Source organism: Dioscorea cayenensis, chromosome 17 (genome assembly GCF_009730915.1).
Source record: "Dioscorea cayenensis subsp. rotundata cultivar TDr96_F1 chromosome 17, TDr96_F1_v2_PseudoChromosome.rev07_lg8_w22 25.fasta, whole genome shotgun sequence".
Taxonomy (NCBI): domain Eukaryota; kingdom Viridiplantae; phylum Streptophyta; class Magnoliopsida; order Dioscoreales; family Dioscoreaceae; genus Dioscorea; species Dioscorea cayenensis.
This window is the reverse complement of record NC_052487.1, coordinates 16,831,592-16,852,943: the sequence shown is the minus strand read 5'-3', so window position 1 is coordinate 16,852,943 and position 21,352 is coordinate 16,831,592. Positions and strand designations below refer to the sequence as shown.

The following is a 21,352-nucleotide window of genomic DNA, read 5'->3' as shown; positions in this document are numbered from 1 at the left end:
GAAGCGTGCCTCTATCACACGACCACTGCCGCTGTTTATGTCAAAGCAAGACGACGCACACGAAACTACTATGGCTATGATCGGAGATGCCGCGCACAACTTGCATGATGTTGAAATTGTCATCCTCCCGATAATCATGAATGGGCACTTCCATGTTGTGGTCCTTGACAATAACAAACAAGAATACATGCATTATTCTTCATGCCAAAGCGAGGAGTACGATAAAGATGTGTTAGAAATGGTAAGTTCTTTAATAAATTGTGCTTGATTAATAGTGTCTGGTAAATAATCAGTATTCTAATCTCAACTTGTATACCTCCATAGCGGAGGCTATTCGACATTTGTATCGATATGGAGTTCGGCGAGTCGATGACCTCAAAGTACTCACTAGTTCACGATATTGAAACCCCATGACAAAAACAAGTAAGTGTCGACTGCGCCATCTATGTCATGCAGTTTATCGAGCAATTACTCGCCAATGAAAAGCTACAGCTACCGTAGACGGACGTCCCTTATCTGAGATTAAAGTATGTTTCCCGCATACTTAAGGAGGGGAGGGCAGCCAACATTACTGACAAAGGGGAATCTTCGAAAGTGGGTTGATAGAATTCCTAGTTTTTGTTTGTTTTCAAATGTAAACCAGTTTAAATTCAATTCATTGTTTTCAAAGAACATGACAAATTTTGTCAATGTTAATTTACTAGTCTCTATACTTATATACTTGACTCTTTTTTTTTTCAACTTTCAGTTTCATTGTTTAACTTACAGTTTCATTGTTTAACTTTCAATTTCATTGTTTAAATATCAGTGTTTCCGTTTAAAATAATGTAGTCACTTGTTAAAATAAGTATTGTTTGTTTAAACTGACAATGTCTCTATTTAAATATATGTGTTAACTGTAAGAATAAGAGTTTTTCTGTTCAAAAATCAACTTATTTATAATGGCTAGTGGGCGACAGTTTTATTGCAAGATCTGGGATTGCGACTGGAGCCGTGGCAGCGGCTGCAATGTAACTCACGGACCTGAAAGACTTGTGACTCGATCCTTTTCCATTTAGGACGCCCAGGTTTTCTTCTCATCACAGGCAGTCGCAGACGCAGTTCACGATTTCCGTCCGTAGGCTTGTCATCGTCGGGTATGGGGAATATAGCTTCCTTATACGCCAGTTTGTAATTATCGACGGTGAAGTAGCCGCTAATAAATCGATGAATATTGGTGTATGTCTGCATTATTGCAGCCACCTGCGACATGAGCATTTTCTGATGGCAAGATCTACAGAGTTGCTGCACTGGTCAATCACTTCATAACGATCATCGATACAATGACCAACACGAAAATTTCGGCTATCCTCAATAAGTATCTCTAACTTCGAATGTATGTCCGGGCATAAGTAGGTCTCCCATTTGTTCGCTTGCTCACGGCGATTGCATAACATGCGCATCAACTTGAACCTGTACAACGTAGAACATAAATCTCAAACAAGCTTAAGCAAAGACATTGATAGTTAAACATAAACACATTTGGTTAAACAATATTATTATAAGTTAAACAATGAGGTCGATAGTTAAACACATACAATAATATTTGAACATTTCTAAAATGTTTTAAAGGATAAGACCAATTCTTAAATGTAAATCAACATTCGAATAGCTTATGGAGTCGACCATTTCCGTCACCGGTAAATGTCGAGCTTCTTTTATCCAAGCATTGAACGACTCTGTGATATTTAAATACATCTCACCCCAACATTCATCTCTGAATAGATAATTCGACTAATGTGCCATATCCGATTTATTAATCAACCAATGATGGGCTTCGGGTGATGTTGCCTGTAGTTCATTCACGGTATCATCGAATTCTTTAGTCGTGGATGCCCACGCAATACGAAAATATATAGACCAACACTCCTCCCTCAATGCCTTCCCAAGTCTGACGTTGGCTTTCATAAAATTGGCCTCCAAGTGACGAAGACAATATGCATGTGGAGAAGAAGGGAAGACTCTCCCAATAGCATTCACAAGACCCTTGGACCTATCCAACATGAATGTAATTATCTCATGATAATCTCCTTCCTCGTATAAAGCATCACCTAACTTGGATATGAACCAAGTCTAATTGGCATCGGTCTCGTTGTCGACAATACCGAAGATGACAAAGAAGAAACCATTCTTTCCATCTTTGCCTGTAGCATCCAATAGAGTACCCCAATACTTTCCAAGGAGGTGGGCACCATCAACAAACAGCAGCGGCCTGAAAGCCCTCTTGAATCCCACAATACACGCTTTGAAAGAAAAGAATGCACGTTTAAAATGCTCACCATCTCTTTCCACAATCGCAATGCTGTCGGGGTTTGACTCAACCACCTTATCCACGTACCAAAGCAACAAATCATAGCTAGAGATGTCGCTGCCGTCGAGGACCACCCGGGCAAGCTCTTTTCCCAACCAAGCCTGCTTGTATGGAATGTGGACACCATATTCCCGCAACATGTCCTTCTGAATATCGATGGCTTTATACAAAGACCGGTCTTTGAGTTTCTGAATCACTCGAGCGCTTACCCATTTTGTAAACGCTTTCGGAAGTGAGGTCGATCCTAGTCCACCACCGCAAGTGTGTGACGAGTTGATTGTCTTTATTCTGAAAGTATTTTTATTATATTCTTTTAATGCATAAAGGCGCCATTCATAACCAACGGCAGCACATTCCACAGTTACCCGGTGTTTTTCATTCTTTATGAATTTGAAATCAAAATTTTGTTTGATTGTAAAATTTCGAAGTGCGCCCCTGAAATGTTCAACGCCTTCAAAACGTTATCTGATATCCAACGGCAACACTTCAGAATGATCTGAAGAGGAAGGAAGGCATCCCACACCGTCAGGATCGCCATGGGGTTAACCGGGTGCGCTCGTAGAATCCGAATTCCTGTCAACACTTCAGTTTAAATAAAAAATATCAATATTTTAAGAAGAGACAAAATGTGTTTAAATGATAAAATCAAAATTTAAATGTTAATACAAATATGTACATAATGCCAAATAAATTAAACGAAGAAGATAAAGTTTAAATGAAAACGCAATATATTTAAACAGAGATTAGAAAAGTTAAACACTAATGAACTTATACAACCAGATAAATATAACAGAGGAGAATCTTACAACGAGGAAAACTCATTTTCAGTAGGATTCGACAATGGCACATTGTCTGTCTCAACAACAAGATCGACTACAGTGTATTTGAAGATGGAGTACACATGACACATCCGTTGGAAGTCGACATCGTTTTCTACTGGACAAAATGTTTTATATCCATCGGGTATGATAAACTTCAACCTCACACAGGAAACGTCGAAACCCCATCGCTCACATATCTCAGCTAACACCAACTCCCAAGAAGTCAGCGCCGTGAACATTAGCACTTTTCCCTCCCTGTTGTATCTAGCAATGCCACAAAAACTCTCCATAATATAACGGCAGAACTCAAATCGAACAAACCAAATGAGGAGAAGAAGAAGAATAATAATAAGATGATGTAAACAGCCTTCTAAACTTTGTTTCACAAAAAGCAAGCAGAAAGGCAAACAAAAAAAAGTACACAATTATATGCATAAAGGTCAGACATGATGTGATCGGGCGGTATTTTTCCCACTATTTTCAAGGTCAAAAAAGGTATTTCATAACATGGACCTAGTTGAAGTGACCGAAAAGGGGTAATCCCTAGAGACAATCATTACTGTCGCTGGTTATACTTTTCTTCCTCTTTCCAACACTTCAGCTTTTATTTTCTGCCGGGCATCCTTGGCCTGAAGTTCTTCTTCGCTTTCCATATTGTTATTGCTCGAAGGAAAGTTCTCACCTTATCATAAGTCTCTGTTTAAATGTCAAACTAATATGTTTAACAAATGTGATTTAGTGTTTAAACTATTGGTCCACTGTTTAAAACCATTTTATATCGTTTAAACACATATGTAAAACCTTTAAATATTATCATTTAACTGTTTAAAAATATATGTTATCATTTAAATTGCATGCTTTAATTGACATTGTGTTCAAGATGGATTTTTTTCCAAAACCTACGAGAGACACAGAGCCTCCATCAGTAGAGGGGAGAAGAAGAAAAATTTGTCAAGCTCCTGATGGTGTACCTCATGGGTATAATCCTCTTCCCAAACATGTCTTGCTCGGTTCGGAACTGGATAGTTGACTATATCGATGACCTACCTGTCATAGGACGATTTGCATGGGCGTAAGCGACGCACAAGTAGCTGATGGAAGATGTCCCACAAGTCTCTGTTTAAACGTGAAGATTTTATGTTCAATAAATGTGATTTAGTGTTTGAAATATTGGTCCACTGTTTATGACTTTTTTATATCGTTTAAACACATATGTAAACCATTTAAATATTATCATTTTACTATTTAAAAATATATGTTATTGTTTAAATTGAATGCTTTTACTGACATTGTGTTCACTAACAGAGCCTCCATCAAGAGAACACTTGAGCAACTTGTTCACTATTTAACTAGTTTCGATATCGTTTAAACACATAAGTAATCTGTTAAATATTTTGATTTAACTGTTTAATGTTATTGTTTAAATTGAATGAGTTCCGACATCGTTTAAATATCATTTTCATTGTTTGATTTCTAAGTTTATCTGTTGAAAAACATTGTCTCTGTTTAAACCAAAATGTTTAAGTAAAACATTAAGAGAGAATGTCTCTGTTTAAAAATCAAGTTGACACTCAAATAAGTTTGTTTCATTTAAGATAATTTACACATTTACAATGCCCTTTGTTTAAATATCAAAAGTTAACACTCAAATAAGCATGTTTCATTTAAATATTTAAACATTTAAAATGCCTAGTCGGACCTCGGACACTTGCGACTCGATCCTCTTTCATCTATTAAGATCATCGACACCACGACCAGCATGAAGATTTCGGCTTTCCTCAACAAGTATCTCTATCTTCGAATGCTCACGGCGGTTGCATACATGCGTATAAACTTGAACCTGTACAATGTAGAACACGAACACTTAAACAATATTAAACAAAGACACTAATAATTACATAGGAAAAAGTATATTTAAACGAAGTGCGAGATATTTAAATGACGATAATGATGTTTGCACAGTATGGAAAAGATTTTAAAGGATAAGAACAAATCTCAAGTGATAAAGGATGTGTCACGGTCATCCTTCTTTGGAGAATCATCCGCAATGAAGCAATAAGTGAAAACTTTCTTATCTTACCCAAGTCAAAACGGCCGCTTAATTGCTTCCCCGTCATCCTCCACTAGAGAATCCTCCGCATTCCGGCAATTACGCGAGCATTTTGACCTAGGCAAGAAAAGATAGTTCAACTTGTTGATCTCAAAAATGTGGTCTGGCTGAAGCGAAAATCTTGGACACATGAAGAAGAAACTCATCCGAGAAGAAGCAGAGGAGGAGGAGGAGAAGGAGGAGGAGGAGGGGGTGTCCAGGGGAAGGGGTCTTCCTTCTTATTTATGGTGTGAAGTCCACAAGCCAGTTGACGCTTCAGATCCGAGAAAAAAAGGGAAACACACGAGGGACCGAGCTTTTCTCATTAACGAGGAAGGGGTCTTCCGATATTTATGTTAAATTTAAGAACATTTAATGGCGTCATTAATTCTTGTGCAAGGAATACCACAAACTTGTCATCTGTCACCTGCCAACACTTCAGTTTAAACGGAGAAGATAAATATTTTAAGCAGAGACAAAAAGTTCTTAAATAGTAAACTATCAATTTAAACCTTAATTCAAATAGTTACATACTGACAATTATATTAAACGAAGAAGACAATGTTTAAATGAAAACGTAATATATTTAAACAGAGAATGACACAGTTAAACAGTAATGAACTTATACAACTAGATAAACATAAAAGAGAAGAATCTTACAAAGAGAATAGCTCATTTTCAGTAGGATTCGACAATGGCACATCATCTATCTAGACATGATCGACTACGACGCATTTGAAGATGGAGTACACGTGACACATCCGCTGGAAGTCGACATCATTTTCTGTTGGACAAACCGTTTTATATCCATCGGGTGTGATAAACTTCACCCTGACACGGGAAACATCGAGATCCCATCGCTCATATATCTCAGCTAAGCTAACACCGATTTCCAAGAAGTCAACACCGTGAAAATTAGCACTCGAATTGAAGAAATTCTCACCTTATCAGGAAACCGGCAGAATTCAAATCGAACAAACCAAATGAAGAGAGGAAGAAGATCGAACAAACCAAATGAGGAGAGGAAGAAGAAGAAGAATAAGATTTGACAAAAAACAAACACATGATGTGATTGGGTAGTTTTTTCTCACAATTTTCAAAGACAATAATAAAATTTCATAACATGGACCCATTTGAAGTGAATGATAGGGGGTAAAATGGAACTTAAATAATAACGGAAGGGGTGTCCGGAGTTTGGCAAAGTTGGTGGGGTTGTTTAGGAATATTTGAATTTCACAAGGGGTAAACAGTAATTTTCCCTAAATGATTATCAAAATGCCTTGCAGATATAAATAAACAACTTGCTAAATTCCTAAATCGTGTCTCATGAGGGGGTTGGGAGTTATGGTTATATCTTCACTGGTGGACGCCCATCTTGCTTCCATCCTCGGGCCTGTTTGGCTGCAAAATAAAAAAATATGGCATAATTTTATTATGTAGGAAGTGCAAATGATTATTACAGAAATTATAGCATATTTTATTCCCATAGAATGAGTGTTTGGTTACAAAAAAAAAAATTACTGAGATCGACCGATCGACAATTAGACCACCGATGGACATGTGGGCGGTCGTCAGAGGTTGGCTGGAGCACCGGTGGATCGCCGGTATGTCAACGGAGGCTAGCCGGCGGACCACCAGTGGATCATCAGATTGTCACCGGAGGTCGGTGGACCGGTTGTTGGACCGATGACCAATTGCTGGAAGCATGCCGGACCACCGGTGGATTACCGGCGTGTCACCGGACACTACAAGAAAGTTATTGTTTAGAAACAACATTTTTTGTTTCTAATCCGTTCCTAATTCAATTTAGAAATAGATTAGAAACAGAATTTATTTGTTTCAAATACCCTTGTTTCTAATTTAAATAGAAACGGGAAAATGCTCCGTTTCTAAATTAGAAACGGATTAGTAACGGGAAGCAATATGTTTCTAACTTTTGAAAAATTAAAACGGAATAAAGTATGTTGCTAATCCGTTTCTAAATTTCGTTGTAATTCTGTTTCTGAATTTAGAAACCATAATTACAAAAATTAGAAACAGATTTCAAACAGAATATTTTCTGTTTTATTTTTGTTCTCCCATTAGAAACAATAGCTTTTTTTTGTTTTTAATCCGTTTCTATAAGTTTTTTAAATTTAAAAACAATATTCAAACAAATAAATCCGTTTCTAATCCATTTCTAACATTTAAGTCAATAAAATAAAATAAAAATTATATCCCTGATTTTTTAAAAACCCAGTACATAATTTTTTAACCTACAATGCTAATAAATAAGATAAACTCATCAATTCATACAAAAATAAATGTTTAAGTATATATGTTCAACACAAAATAATAAGTATACGACAAATACAATTATAAGTCAACATTATGATTGCCAATAAATGGTTGTGAGTCCTGTGTGGTCTCTCTTTCATTTCAAGCAAATTTTGTTGAAGCTCCTTGTTATTATCTTGTACTTGGCCAAGTGTCTGTTGAAACCTCTCCTCACTATCTTGGACTTGACTAAGAGTTTGATGCAAATCTCTAACCTCAGCATGTAGTGCCTCAGATGATGAACCTGTGGACAAACTCGAAGATGAATGTGGATAAAAGATACAGGCTTGGGACCCTATTCCATAAACCCGACTTTTCATGCCATTTATAGATTATGCAAACATTTATATCGTTTAAGTGCTAAAACAAATATTTTTTTCGTCTAGAAGCTAAAATGAACATTGACCTAAAAGTTTAGAGGTATTAGAGGGTTTTATCCTTTTTGATAGATGAAAAAATTGATTATATATATATATATAAAGATAAATCATATTGAAATCATATTGAAATCATATGAAGACAAAACAAACGAAATAATACAGAAATAGTTACAAGGTATACAAGAGCAAAATAACCAACTTCATTAATAAATGGAACTGCTAAATAACAGCACAGGAGAAAAGATGAGACAAATGACCAAACTGAAAGGGAGTAAACCAAAAGAAAATTCCCCTTAATACACAAATTTAACAACATTAAATTTCAATACCAGCATAACAAAACCAAGCATCTCTAGTCCAGCCTATGGATTCACCATGAAACCTAAACCAGGATGAAGCACTAAAGAAAAAAAGAACATATAATATATATATATCTCATGACACTAAGTGGACAAAAGTGGAGAAAGCTTAACACATAAGTCTTATGAAAGTGCAGCGAAAGAGCCATGGAAGGAAAAAAATAACACACTGAGACATTGAAAAAGCAACTTGTATAAGAGTGAATGCTAAGACTAGATAGTTTGCAGTTATCATAGAGAGTATAGGGCATTCGTTGTCATCTCCAATACATCTAACAATGAAATTTCATCGGAGAGGGAGTAATTCCACAAACACAACATGAGAAAAATCTTCGAGAATCAAATCACAAACCTAATTTTTTCTTTTTCCCATCCCACAGTCCAACAACAACTCAATCCAGTCCCACAAAGCCCCTTGCAAAAAGATCAAATTTTTGACATGAAAAAAACAATCATCGATCTGGCAAAAACCCTAATCTTAAGATTAAAAAAACCAAAAAGACATACCTGCATTAAGCATTGGGGATTTTTCCAAACAATCATTACATTAAAGAAGATAAAAAAACATGAAACATAAAAAGAAGGAGAAGACAAGTAGGTTTAGTTAATCTAATCATAGAATCATTAGCTTGTACTTTCAATCTCACCTAACAAAAACCGGCATGTTTAACTTTTGAATTAACATCAAAGACAAGTCAAAAACGGCATGTTGCCCCTAAACATTGATTATAATTACATAACCAGTAAATTTTGATGATGTAATCTAATGATGTTATCAAATGTATAAAAAATAACTTAATAAAAGAGTGCTATCTTCCAAACAACAACCAAGTCCTAACCATAAAAGAATATTGCTCTGATGTGTATAATAATAATGGTAAACAACAAACAAAATTGTAACACATAAAATAAATAAAGTATGATCTGATGTTTGCACAACAGTGGCATTGGTTATCGACAGAGTAACTAAGTCCAAGGACATGGCATTGGTCGAAGCAGAAAAATCCTGTGCAGTACTCTAGAACAAGTATTGATAGTAGAGAACATGCGGAATCAAAATCTTGAGTTGAAGAGACAAACTGCAATCTTGCAGGCAAAGTTTGAGATTGTTTACCGTATTAAGACAATAAGCTTCATCAGTTGACTTGCTCACCTAAATGAATGTCTTCTTCATGCTGCAGGAGGAAAACAAACCATCAGAAGGTTATGGAGGTTCAAAAGATCACTCAAACTATTCAGGAACTAGAGGAGTCTCTTTTAGCCACAAGTGCAGCCACTTACACTCTATGTGAGGTGTCCCAACTAAATGTAGGATACCAGTCCATTCACCTAACAATTAACTGGAGAAGCGCCATTTTAGTGCTTTGGAAATATCAATCTATTGATCATTACATGCAAATAATTCTAATCACAACCCAAATAAAGCAGCAAATTCATTCAAATTCAAAAACCTAAAAATATGATAAAACCAACAATAAAGAACTCCATCAAATATCAGAAAAAATAAAAATAAAAATAGCTCAATGGTTGTGAAACAAACTCTACAAAGATAGCTAGACTGAATCAAACTAAATAATGCATGCTGGGGATTTACTTTCATGGCTAGTCCTGTACTTTGTGCAACTTTGGATGGTTTCCTAACAACAATGGAATAGCAATAGCCTCAAAAAAACTTTATTTAAATTGATTTTCTACAAAACCTCATTTGTTTTGTTCCAAAACCTAGAAACGAAATCACCCCCAAAAATTCCAAATCAGCTCCTACAGCTTCCACAAAACCCCCACACCTGCAAACAAGTGCATCAAATCCCAAACCCTAGAATCCCAACACACACCAAAGAAAAAAGGGGGAAAATCCTAGGAACAACAAGAGAGAATATCAATAGAATCGAAATACCATACCGAAATGGAGCGAATTCAGATAGGATTGGATGGAGGTTGGCGCCGGAGAGGTCCCAAACCATAGAGAAAAAACTAGCTCGTAATCAAACCTAGCAGCGGATTTCTTCGTGCTCGTCCTCATACGCGAGCATCTTCTCGGTGATTCCAACGCGGTACCAGACTTCGTCACCGACTTAGCAGCGGATCCTTACTGTTATCGGATCCCAAACTTAGTTGCGCTCATTATTAGTTTCAGATTCGACCCAGAACGCCGACCCGCCGCGCTATCCATCTAGCACCCGCCACCGCCCGTGTTTGAGTGGCATGATTCACCGGAACCGGCACCGGCACCGGCACCGGAGCCAGCACGGGATATGAGGAGGTACCGTGGAGTGAGGAAACGGCCGTGGGGGAAGTATGCGGCGGAGATCAGAGATCCAAATCGGAAGGGATCTCATGTCTGGCTTGGTACCTTTGACACCGCCGTTGAAGCGGCGAAGGCATACGATCGCGCTGCCTTACAGATGCGCGGTTGCAAGGCGATCTGGCAGCGATGCAAATGACATCGGTGGTCACCAGGACGAAGAGAAGAAGGGTAACAGAGGAGACAGAGAAGGGGATAAAGGCGGTGAAGAGAGAGAGCACACCGGAGGAGGAGATGAGGCGATCTGGAAGAGCGTTTGGGAGGACTCAGAAGGGAGGGGATCTTCAGCTTGCCGCCACCCTCGCCGCTCTCTCCTCACCCCTCTCTTGGTTTCCCCAACTCTTGGTACAATGAGAAAGAGAACGAAAGAGGGCGCTTCTTCTAGAATGTCCTTTTTTTATAATTAAAAAAATAAATAAAAAAATGATTTTTTTGTGGTAATGTTTGAGTATGGCTGAAGGATATTTCCTTGCTCTTATGTAAATTTTTATGGTAATGAATAATAACTATATTTTTTTAGCATTTATCTAAAAATTTATATCAGCTAATATATACAGTTTTTAACAATGGACATGTACTTGATTTTTTTGTGATGTTAAAAAGTCAAACATGGAAACAATTCCCAAAACTTAATATTCGGAATCTATTAGAAACGTTTTTAAAAACGTATATTTTCTAATATTTAATAATATTTAAATAAAAATATTAATATTTAGAACTATTTGAAACGGATTAAAACGGATATTTTCTAATGTTTAATAATATTTAGATAAAATATTAATTTTTTAAGTTCGTTTCTAAATCACTTCTATTGAAAGCGGATTAGAAAAGCAGATGTGTAATAATTTTTTTAAATCTGATATTAATTTTTATATCCGTTTTCAGTCACTTTCTATTGAAAACCGATTAAAACGGATATTTTCTAATATTTAATAATATTTAAATAAAATATTAATATTTAGAGCCGTTTACAGTCACTTTCTATTTGGAACGGATTAGAAACGGATATTTTCTAATATTTAGTAATATTTAAATAAAAATATTAATTTTTAAGTTCGTTTCTAATCGCTTTTCTATTAGAAACGGATTAAAACAGATATTTTTTTAATTATTTTTAAAAATATTTAAATAAAATATTAATATTTAGAAACCGTTTCTAGTCCCTTTCTATTTCGAAACGGATTAGAAACGGATATTTTTCAATATTTAGTAATATTTAAATAAAATATTAATTTTTAAAGTCTAGTTTTCAGATCTGTTTTCATTGAAACGGATTAAAAACGGATATTTTCTAATATTTAATAATATTTAATTAAAAATATTAATTTTTTAATTCCGTTTCTAGTCACTTTTACTATTAAAAACGGATTAGAAACGGATATTTTCTAATATTTAAATAAATGATATTTTACATTGAGTCGTTTGTAAGTCGTTGTTGTTTAGATTATATTTAAAAAGCGATTGTTTGTCTGTCATTGCTAGTCGGTTCAGAGTAGAAACGAAATAAATTCCGTTTGTAATATTCTGTTTTTAAACAATAACTTTCTTGTAGTGGGAGATCGATGGACCGGTGATTGGACTGCGTCGATGGACCGATCGATGTTGATCGGAGGATCTGGTTGGACCGTCGGTCGGGACCGTTGGCCGATGGTCGGGAGACCCGACCGAAACCATCAATGGACTAGTGGGTCGGTTCTCTGGATCAAAAGAGAGAGATTTTTACGATAGAAAAATATTCCACTAAGAGTGGAATATTTTTTTATGCCATAATGTCTATATTATGTCATAATTTTATACTCTAAAATAAGCACCCAAACAGCCAGTATGACATAATTCTCAGAAAATATTAAATTATGGCATATTATACAAATTATGCCATAATTCTGGCCTATCCAATCAGCAGTTTAGTAAAACATCTTCCGTTTTTTCTTTGAATTATCTTGGTGTATAAATACATATAAGAAATATATAATTAAATGTATTTTAATATGAATTCATTTTGTAAATAATTATAATCCTAATGTATAAAAATCATTTTTAAGAAATAAATATATAGTTTATAAAGTTAAATATGGAATGCTAAGATATTTTAAGGTGTACATTTATAAAAGACATTTAACCTTTTTTTTGTTCATTACATAATTATTTTTATAGTTGAACCGCATGTTATACGTGTATATATATATATATATACCCAAAATATATTTTGGTCCTTCAATCTAAAAATTATACATTTAGTCCCATAATACATGTTCATTTTTAGTCTTTTCTTCTCAGCATCACATAATATTGATGATTGTTCAAAAAAATATAAAAAATAAAACTATTTAAAATTTTCAACATGGCATTTCATATATTTTTTAAAAATATTTAATACTTTTTTAATGAAATGATTAGTGAATGTGGTCCATTTTTTATTTTTATACAAATACATTTTTTTTCAAAAAAAGAGACGGCTTCGTTAGTTATTTTTTAAAAAATAAAATTTTGTCACCACAACAAATCTAGCACTTAAGGCATTTGACTCCTACTCCCACGCGGGAGGTTCAACTCCTTTTAATATATGACTGAAACATATTAAAAAATATACTCCCACCGCAAATAAATAGTAAATCAATGTGCATAATTTTTTATTTTTATAAATAAGTTGTTAATCTAAATTTATATATAAAAAATAATAATTTTGATCTTTACCAAATTTTTTAAATTTGCAAAAAAATTTCTGTTCACTTTCAGCTTCATAAACATTGTGCACATTGATTGATTTATTGGGAATAAAAAGGACTTTCCAAATAATATTGAAAAAGTGGTTTCCACTATTAGAAAAATAAATTCATTTATTAGGCAGTATAGAAGTAGTTAGATATTATCTCTAGTCCCATATATAAGACCCTTTTAACTACTTTAAAAGAAATAAGAAATCTAATTAATATAGTTTTAAGCATTTAATTTGTCAATAATGTGTGTTTTTCATTTTTACTCTTCAAAATATTGGGACCCATCATTTTAATCTTCTTCCAACTGAAATTACTCCACTTAAATATAATGATTTTTAGAGATTTAATTTTTAAAATTACAATTCAAATTAGATGGAGTATAAACAATCTTCCAAAGTAAATGAAAGAGGAGTCTTGAGGGCTTGAAGAAAACGAAGAGCTTTGCATTTTTCCCATAGAGCACTTTTCCCGTTATCCCAAAACTAAAGAAAAGAGTAATTATTATGCATTTAAATTTTTTTTACCAAAAAATATTGAATAATTAAGGATACTCCTTCCGTTCTATTTTGTTTGTCACGAATCTATGTTTCTTTTTATTTGTCATTTTTTAACATAAAAAAATATTTATTATTTTTTTAAATTAATCTTGACATTCTATTCAATTCTTTTCTTGGAATTAAATATAAGAGAGAAATGTGAAGATATAAATTAGGAGTAGTTTTGGAAAGATAACTATTTTTTTAATAAAATTTTGTGAAATAACTAAGTTTTTTGGTACGTGAGATTAGGTTAACCACGACAGATAAAAACAAACAAAGGGAGTGTTTTGGTAAAAAAAATATTTAATGCACCAGATAATTTAAACAGGGTTTTATAAAAAAGACCAAGACTCCCTCTTCAAAAAATTCTTACTGGAGGTGATATAATTTAATGTTTCATAAGTTTAATAAAAAATACTCTCTTTGTTCTTTTTTAGTTGCCATATTTTAGGGCTTTTCTATATTCTTTTTAATTTGTCACATTAAAATTTTTGTCTAGCATTAAATTTTTTTCTTCCAATTTTACCTTTTAATTTAATGTATTAGTACAATTTTCAATAATCACAATCAACCATTTACTAATAAATGTTTTCGGGTTTTCAATAGTAGAAACACATTTCCAATACTATAATTTTAAAATGTGTTTTGTATTCCTAACAAATAAATCATTTAATGTAAATCATGTCTATAAAATTATTACTCTAATGAGTAAGAAATGAAATAGGAGTAGTTTTAATGGTGTTTTAAATAGAGGTAGTTTTGAAAAGTAAATAAATTTTTTTATAAAATTTAGATAGCTAACTAACTTTAACCGATTTTCTTAATCAGTATGAATTAAGTAAAGTTGAAAACTACTCCTTTTTAGTTGTCACATTTAACTAATTCACATCATTAAAAAAAATTAGTTAAAATTAATTGATTACTTATATTTTATAAAAAAATCCATTACTTTCCAAAACTACCCCTATTTAAAACATCACTAGTAGATAATATAATTTAATGCTTACATGATTTTAATTTATTGAAAATTGTACAAGTGCATTAAATAAAAAGATAAATTTTAAAAAAATTATTTAATGCTGCACAAAGTTTCTAATGTGACAAGTAAAAAGGAACGGAAGGAGTAAAAAACAGCGGAGGGAGAGCGTATAGTTCAACATAATTTATTTGAAGTTATAACAATATATTAATTATAAAAAAAATAAAATAAAAATTTTAAAATGGGACCAGTAAAAAAAAATTTGGAAGAAATAAAACTTTGTGATTTACAATTTATTACATTCTTCTGATTTTTATAGAAAAGTAAAAATATTTCCAAATGGCACATGTATAATGATGTGCAGGGGCTGGAAAGATCCCTAATTCCTCACAGTAGTGGAAAACACAAACATCCAAGAAACCCCTAGTTTTGCAAAAGACCCGGTTGTTCGCCAAGGCCTGAGTTCCCATTCCCTCAATGCACCACCTGCGCTACCCCACCGCCGCCCAAGAACGGCAATGGCTCGACGAGGTTCTCCACCTTCACAGCCTATGGCGCCGAGGCCCTCCCCGGAACCATCTCTCTCCCCCTCCACCACCTCGTTCTCATCTTGCTGTCACCGCCGTCTCCCAGAACCCAGAAAACAAGATTAACAAGAGAAAAGGGAGGAGGAAGAAGGAGCAATCAAGGCAGAGGCGGAAGGAGCATCAGCAGCATCAGCAGCAGCAGCAGCAGCAGCAGCAGCAGAAGGTCTCTCCCTCTGCCCCTGATACTCTTGTGGTGGAGGAAGAGTGGCCTTGCTTGCCTTCGCCGACGTCGAAGCCAGAGTTCTCCAATTGGCCTAATCCCGTCACAGAGAAGAGGAAGAACTTGTTGCTTTCTGCTGATGATCAGGCGAGGGCCGATGCGGTGCGGGTGCAAGAGAGTGGTATCAGGACGTCATGCGAATTCTTCAGTAAATCGAGTTCCAGCGATGATGGGGATGATGATGATGATGATGATGATGAGGATGAGGAGGATGTGATGGAGGAGGACGAGTATGAGGAGGATGATGCCGAGGCTAGAGCTTTTAGGTTTTTTTTGGGTTTGTTTGAGAAGGATGGGGCATTGAGGAGATATTATGAGAAGAATTGGGAGAAGGGGGAGTTTTTCTGTTTTGTTTGCAGGGCTACGGGGATGAAGGTTGGAAAGAGGTTCCTCAATTGTGTTGGGTTGGTTCAACACTCAAAGTCCATTTCGAAGACGAAGAGGAGAGAGGCGCACCGAGGATTTGCCAATGCTGTTTGCAGAGTCATGGGTTGGGACATGGAGAGGCTTCCAAGCATTGTTCTTGATTTAAAGGACTCGCTTGGCCAGTCATTAGCTAAGGCTGACAAATTCCAGGTTAATCCTTTGACTTTTTTTTTTTTAATGATTAAAAGTGATATTTGTTGCTAATGAACTAGGAAATGATTGAAAAGTGAGAATGTAGCTTCACTGTTATTTGTTTCGGTCCATTTTGAGCTTGTTAAAGTTTTAAGCTTTCTTCAATGTTTTACTTTGTCATGAGTAATCTGATTTTTACCTAATATTAGATACAGGAGAGAATATGTGAAGGGGCTTCTTTTGACATGAGCAAACAGGTTGCAGAGGTAGCTGCTGTGACTGTAGAGACTGTAAAAGAAGTGGTGGGTTCTTCTCCGAGCAGGGGAATTGAATCTTTAATAGAGGTAAATATGCATCCTGTTGATTTTAAAATGTTGCTTTGGAAGATGTACTACAATTAGGTTTTGTTATAACTATGAGTGGCTTTTATCTTTCATTAACTATGAGATGGCTGTATAAAAGGTGAATGTGTCCTAGACACTGTGAGGTGTATTTTTTTTGCTGTGATTTTGAGCTAAAGTTTTGACTCTTTGGAATGTTCAGTTTTTCGTAATTGATCTGAATTTTCCCCATTATTTTATTCAGGGGCAGGGGATGCATGAGCAATCTTCCTCTGACATAAAAGAAGTTGTTAACGCAGAGTCGAACAAACAAGTTCCAGTGAGCTCTTCTCCATTAAGGGATATGGAAGCTTTTCCTGAGGTACCTGTGTATTGTATTAAGTCAAGAATATTTGCTTTCAAAGAAAAAAAAAAGCATAAGATATGGGTTTATAATTATGAATCACCTTAGCCTTTCATGCACTATGGTCATGAAATGAGAATGTACTGTTATGTTATTTACATCACGCAGGACTCAAGGTGGTGTAACTTTTTCTTGTAATTATGAGCCTAGCGAAAATTTGTTTTTAGATGTTTACTTTGTCCTAGTTATTGGATACAGGAGGGTAAACATAAGGATGGTCCTTCTAAGATGACGGAAGAGGTTCCTAAGGAAGTTGTTACCAAAGAAGGAGATCAAGAAGATTTGGCGAACTCCTCTCCAGCTGGGAACATGGATGCTTTACCAGAGGTAAGTATGCATTCTGTTCAGTTTATGTTGACTTGCATTCTTTAAAGGCCAAATTATAGGGTTATAATTTCTTAACTATTATTCCACTTCAGGTGTATATGGTTTACATCTTTTATTTGACTGATTTGTGGTTACTGTTTTCATTCAGCTTTTTTAACTTGATGACTGATCCCTTTTTCAACAACACATATCTATGGAATCTCACCTTATGCAAAATTTGTACTTATGAAAGTGTGAAATTTGTCTGTTTATCATGTTTTCTTTATTTGCATATAAATTCTTGTTGTGATTTTAACCCAAGTAAAGTTTTGATATATATATATATATATATATGTATATTTTGAAGTGTTTAATATGATTATCTCCTGTTATGGAATACAGGAGGAGAAAATACATGAGAATGGTTCTTCTGACATGAATAAAGAGATCACTAACAAAATAGTTGATGTACAGACAAATATAAAATGATCCCCTGAGCTCTTCTCCAACTAAGGGCATGTAATCTTTGGCGGAGGTAAATGTGCATTCTATTGAGTTTATTAAGATCTGCTTCTCAGAGAAGCCAGTTGGTTTAAAATTTCCTCTTTATTATTCCACTTCATATATAAATGATTTTGTGTCTCTTGGGATTAGTTTGCATTTTTTATTCAACATTCTTAATTTGATGAATGCCTCCTTTTTGGAGAAAAATATCAATTGTATAGAAAATTTTCCCTTGCAAATGTGTGGAACTTATCTTTATTAATTTTGTTTATAAGTTGTATTTTCCTTCTATTTTTTCCTCTGAATTTTGAGAATTATTCTGATACTTGATAGGGAATCATGCAAAAATATTTTATTGATGGGAAAGATATTCTTCCAAATGAAGATAATATGCTTGCAGAATAGTGATAGATGGGTTGTGTGGATGTAAGGGAGGTTGAGATTTAACAAAGGTAAGTATAGTAATTCAAACCTGATCTTATATGGATATATCACAAATTATTGTTACTTATATGGCTACCTTTTTTTGCGTTGTTATGTCACAAAAGAAGGACCTTTATAAAAGAAATTCTCAAACTAGCTTTGATGGTTTCCACATTTTCTGTAATGAAACAAAAGGTCTCCTCTTCTTAGCAGCCTTCTTCTTTCTTCTTTAAAGCAATGCTATTAAAACTGGACTTCACCGCATCTTATTTAATCATGAACTTAGAATTATACTGTAATTTGATTTCTCTTGAGTTACTCATAAAATCTTGTGATTATACTCTGATAGTTCTTTTATGATGCATCTGACACAGATGAGTTTCTTCATTCATTCACTGAATTTCCATTGGATATATAACTTTTAACACTAGACCTCAGAAAATCAAGTTACAAGAAACCACTGTTTGATATTTATTCCATAAATGCAGGAAGAAATTGCTGATGAGTTAGGGAAATGTTAAACTGAAGTTGGTTGCCTGAGAAAACTGGATCATGGGATCACTAACTTTTTTTGTGCATCCTGTTACATATGGATTTTGCACCAATTATGAGCATATCTCATTTGCTTAGTGCTGTTCCTGCAAAGAAATTAGTTTTGTTTGGCCTCAGCAATGGACATGCTTCTTGATGTTGTATTTTTTTTTTTTAATCCTGAAAATTGTATTTAAGCATTTATTTTGACTTTTTTTCAGGAATGCTGCATCAAGTGTACTTCTCATTTATGTTTTGTACTTGTTTACTTATATGGTTTGCTAACTATTTTGACTGTAATTCTCAAATATTCTGCTTTAAAAGTTATTAAATTTGATTAAGCGTCAGTTATTCATGCCCTTCAAAAAAGGATTTCTGAGACTTGAAGCCAAGTTCTAATTTATATTTCCAAGTATGTGTTGATTATTATGTATCTTTAGAAATAGGTTGTATTAATTGGTCTCTATTTTCTTTTAATTTACAAATCACTTGAAATTCTTCTCATCTTGTTATTGGCTTTTGAAGGACTCAAAATGAGATGTATATGTTTTTTATAATTATGTCTAGCAGATGAAATAATATGGGCATGTAAAATCCAATATTGAAATATATTTTATATGGCCATTGCTAGGGTTTGTGTTCTCAAATTTTTGTAGTTTTGTAGTTTTGTTGGTTCATATTCTATCACCCTGAAACAAAAGGCAGCAATTGAAACTTTTGGTTCAGAGTGTTTCATGTTGATGAATGAAAGTGAGGAAATGGTGCCATCTGCTTGAGCAAGGTTAAAACATTTGATTTTTATATATAAAAAAAAAGATAAAAAATATATCTATTTCTTCATTTAAGACCATTTTCTCCAGATGGACGCCTGCTTATATACTTTCCCTGCCCAACAGTTTTTGACAAGTATGTGCCACACAACAAAAGTGGATAATTACTACTATTATTAATATTAGGATTGCATTTACTTTTTTTCTTAAGGCAAATTAAAATCAAATTTGAAAAATATTTGATAAATGTTTGAATATTTCAAAATAAACACCTGATTTATTTTAATTAATTAAATCTAAAATTCTGAAAAAAAAAAAAAAACGCCAACAGAAAGGTATAAAGATTTTTTAAATATACTTTTCTCCTATGTTGAAACTAGATAGTTGATTGTATTAAATTAATAGTGCACACACATGTATATAATTCAATCTGCTCCTAAGAAGTGTATTCAATTTAATATTTTGAAACCCCAATCAGTTGTTGGATTTCAATTTAATATTTTGAAACCCCAATCAGTTGTTGGATTTCAATTTAATATTTTGAAACCTGATTGGGGTGGCTGACCCGAGAAAACCCAAGAAAACTCCTAGATCACGAGTAATAGTTGAATTGGGGTTAACTCAATTATAAATAATTGTTTATATAGAAAAAAGAGGAGTTTTAATTTGAATAAAATTTCAATCATTATTTTTACTTAAATAAAAAATTAAATTTGAGTTTTAAATAAAATTTGATGGATAATGATCCATGTTTAGATATAAAGAAGGGCTTATCTATGCTCGGGGAAAAAATTTAAAAAAACAGGAAGGAAAAAAATTAAATTAAATTAAATTTGAGTATCAAATAAAAATTTGATTAGATAATGATAAAAATAAATAAATAAATAATAATAATAATAAAAAAATAATAAAATATATGAAAAAAAGATGTGCACCGAATGAGAGGTAGGGATAAAATAATTCAAAATTTTAAAATCAAAATTCAAATTTTAGATTTCGGATATTGGGAACAACAAAAAAAAAAATCAGGACAGATAAGAAAAAAAGGAGAAGAAGAAATAGAAAAGAAGAAGAATGATCATTAGAAGGCCATCTCTATGATGGGTAGGAACCAAGAAAGGTGGTTTTGATGCACGTGGCAATGCATGAAAAGCATATTTTCGTTCTTTCTCATCAATAAATCGATAGGCACTAGCATGGAATCTCGGTATGCTTAAGAGGTTCGTTAAAAGTCTTGCCATATAGTTTGAAGGGTAGATAATGTATGAAATTGTACAAGAAAATATGTTACAATGCATCATACGAGATGTGGATTTATTTTTTACAAAACAAAATCTTACGTAACCTATGCTTTATTTTACTCATTTCGTCTTAATCTTTGTCATGGTAAAACCACTTCTGGATTGTTTTATGAACTACCACTCCTTAATCAAATAGTAACTTAGATTTAATATATATATTGTATTTTATATTGAATTACATACTAAGTACCATCTCATGCCTTGGTATTTAGATTTAATTTAATATTTAGTGTAATGCGAGACGAGGAATGTTATCTTTTCTAAATATTTTGATTTTTGTTAAAAAATAAAAAAGGAAAAAGAAGGAGACTCCGTTATAAATTCGGCAAAATTTTGTAATTACAAAATCATAGAGAATATAAAACAGAAATGAAATATTTAAGGACAACATGTAAATTAATACGAAAATATGATGGCTCAAGGGTTTATTGCGAAAAGCCATAATGAAAATGTGAAAAGTTTTGAATTTTATTTACTAAAATTTTATAAAGAAAGTAAAAAAAAAATGAAGTTAGGGGTCTTAAATGCAAAAAAAAAAAAGGAAAAAAGGGTT

At 33.6% G+C, this 21,352-nt stretch overlaps 1 protein-coding gene and 1 long non-coding RNA gene across 5 annotated transcripts; one reads left to right on the top strand and one right to left on the bottom strand.

Annotated features, from left to right (window-relative positions):
- Positions 1 to 7,531: 7,531 nt before the first annotated feature.
- On the bottom strand, positions 7,532 to 10,060 carry LOC120280296. 2 transcript variants are annotated; one of them, XR_005542299.1, is made up of 4 exons: positions 10,016 to 10,026; positions 9,597 to 9,655; positions 9,430 to 9,490; positions 7,532 to 7,820 (listed from the first exon to the last, which is right to left on the bottom strand). It is a non-coding gene; the product is annotated as an uncharacterized LOC120280296 (long non-coding RNA). The 2 variants fall into 2 exon arrangements; XR_005542300.1 differs by lacking the exon at positions 9,597 to 9,655 and having other exon boundaries at positions 10,016 to 10,060.
- Positions 10,061 to 15,231: 5,171 nt separating this feature from the next.
- On the top strand, positions 15,232 to 19,014 carry LOC120280295. Of its 3 annotated transcripts, XR_005542298.1 has the most exons (7): positions 15,232 to 16,238; positions 16,430 to 16,564; positions 16,806 to 16,922; positions 17,163 to 17,291; positions 17,673 to 17,805; positions 18,108 to 18,226; positions 18,686 to 19,014. XR_005542298.1 is itself a non-coding variant. In XM_039287071.1 (6 exons), exons 1-5 carry the CDS (start codon positions 15,333 to 15,335, stop codon positions 17,757 to 17,759), a joined length of 1,368 nt encoding a protein of 455 aa, XP_039143005.1. In that variant the 5' UTR covers positions 15,232 to 15,332; the 3' UTR covers positions 17,760 to 17,805; positions 18,686 to 19,014. The 3 variants fall into 3 exon arrangements, 2 of the variants coding, with proteins under 2 accessions (XP_039143005.1, XP_039143004.1); XM_039287071.1 differs by lacking the exon at positions 18,108 to 18,226 and having other exon boundaries at positions 16,436 to 16,564; XM_039287070.1 differs by lacking the exon at positions 18,108 to 18,226.
- Positions 19,015 to 21,352: the final 2,338 nt, after the last annotated feature.

Bases quoted from the DNA above. Each gene is read 5' to 3' on its own strand.
- LOC120280295 (XM_039287070.1), top strand. From the start codon at position 15,333: ATGCACCACCTGCGCTACCCCACCGCCGCCCAAGAACGGCAATGGCTC. The intron at 16,923-17,162 runs GTACCTGTGTAT...TATTGGATACAG, and splicing joins ATATGGAAGCTTTTCCTGAG to GAGGGTAAACATAAGGATGG. The intron at 17,292-17,672 runs GTAAGTATGCAT...TATGGAATACAG, and splicing joins ACATGGATGCTTTACCAGAG to GAGGAGAAAATACATGAGAA.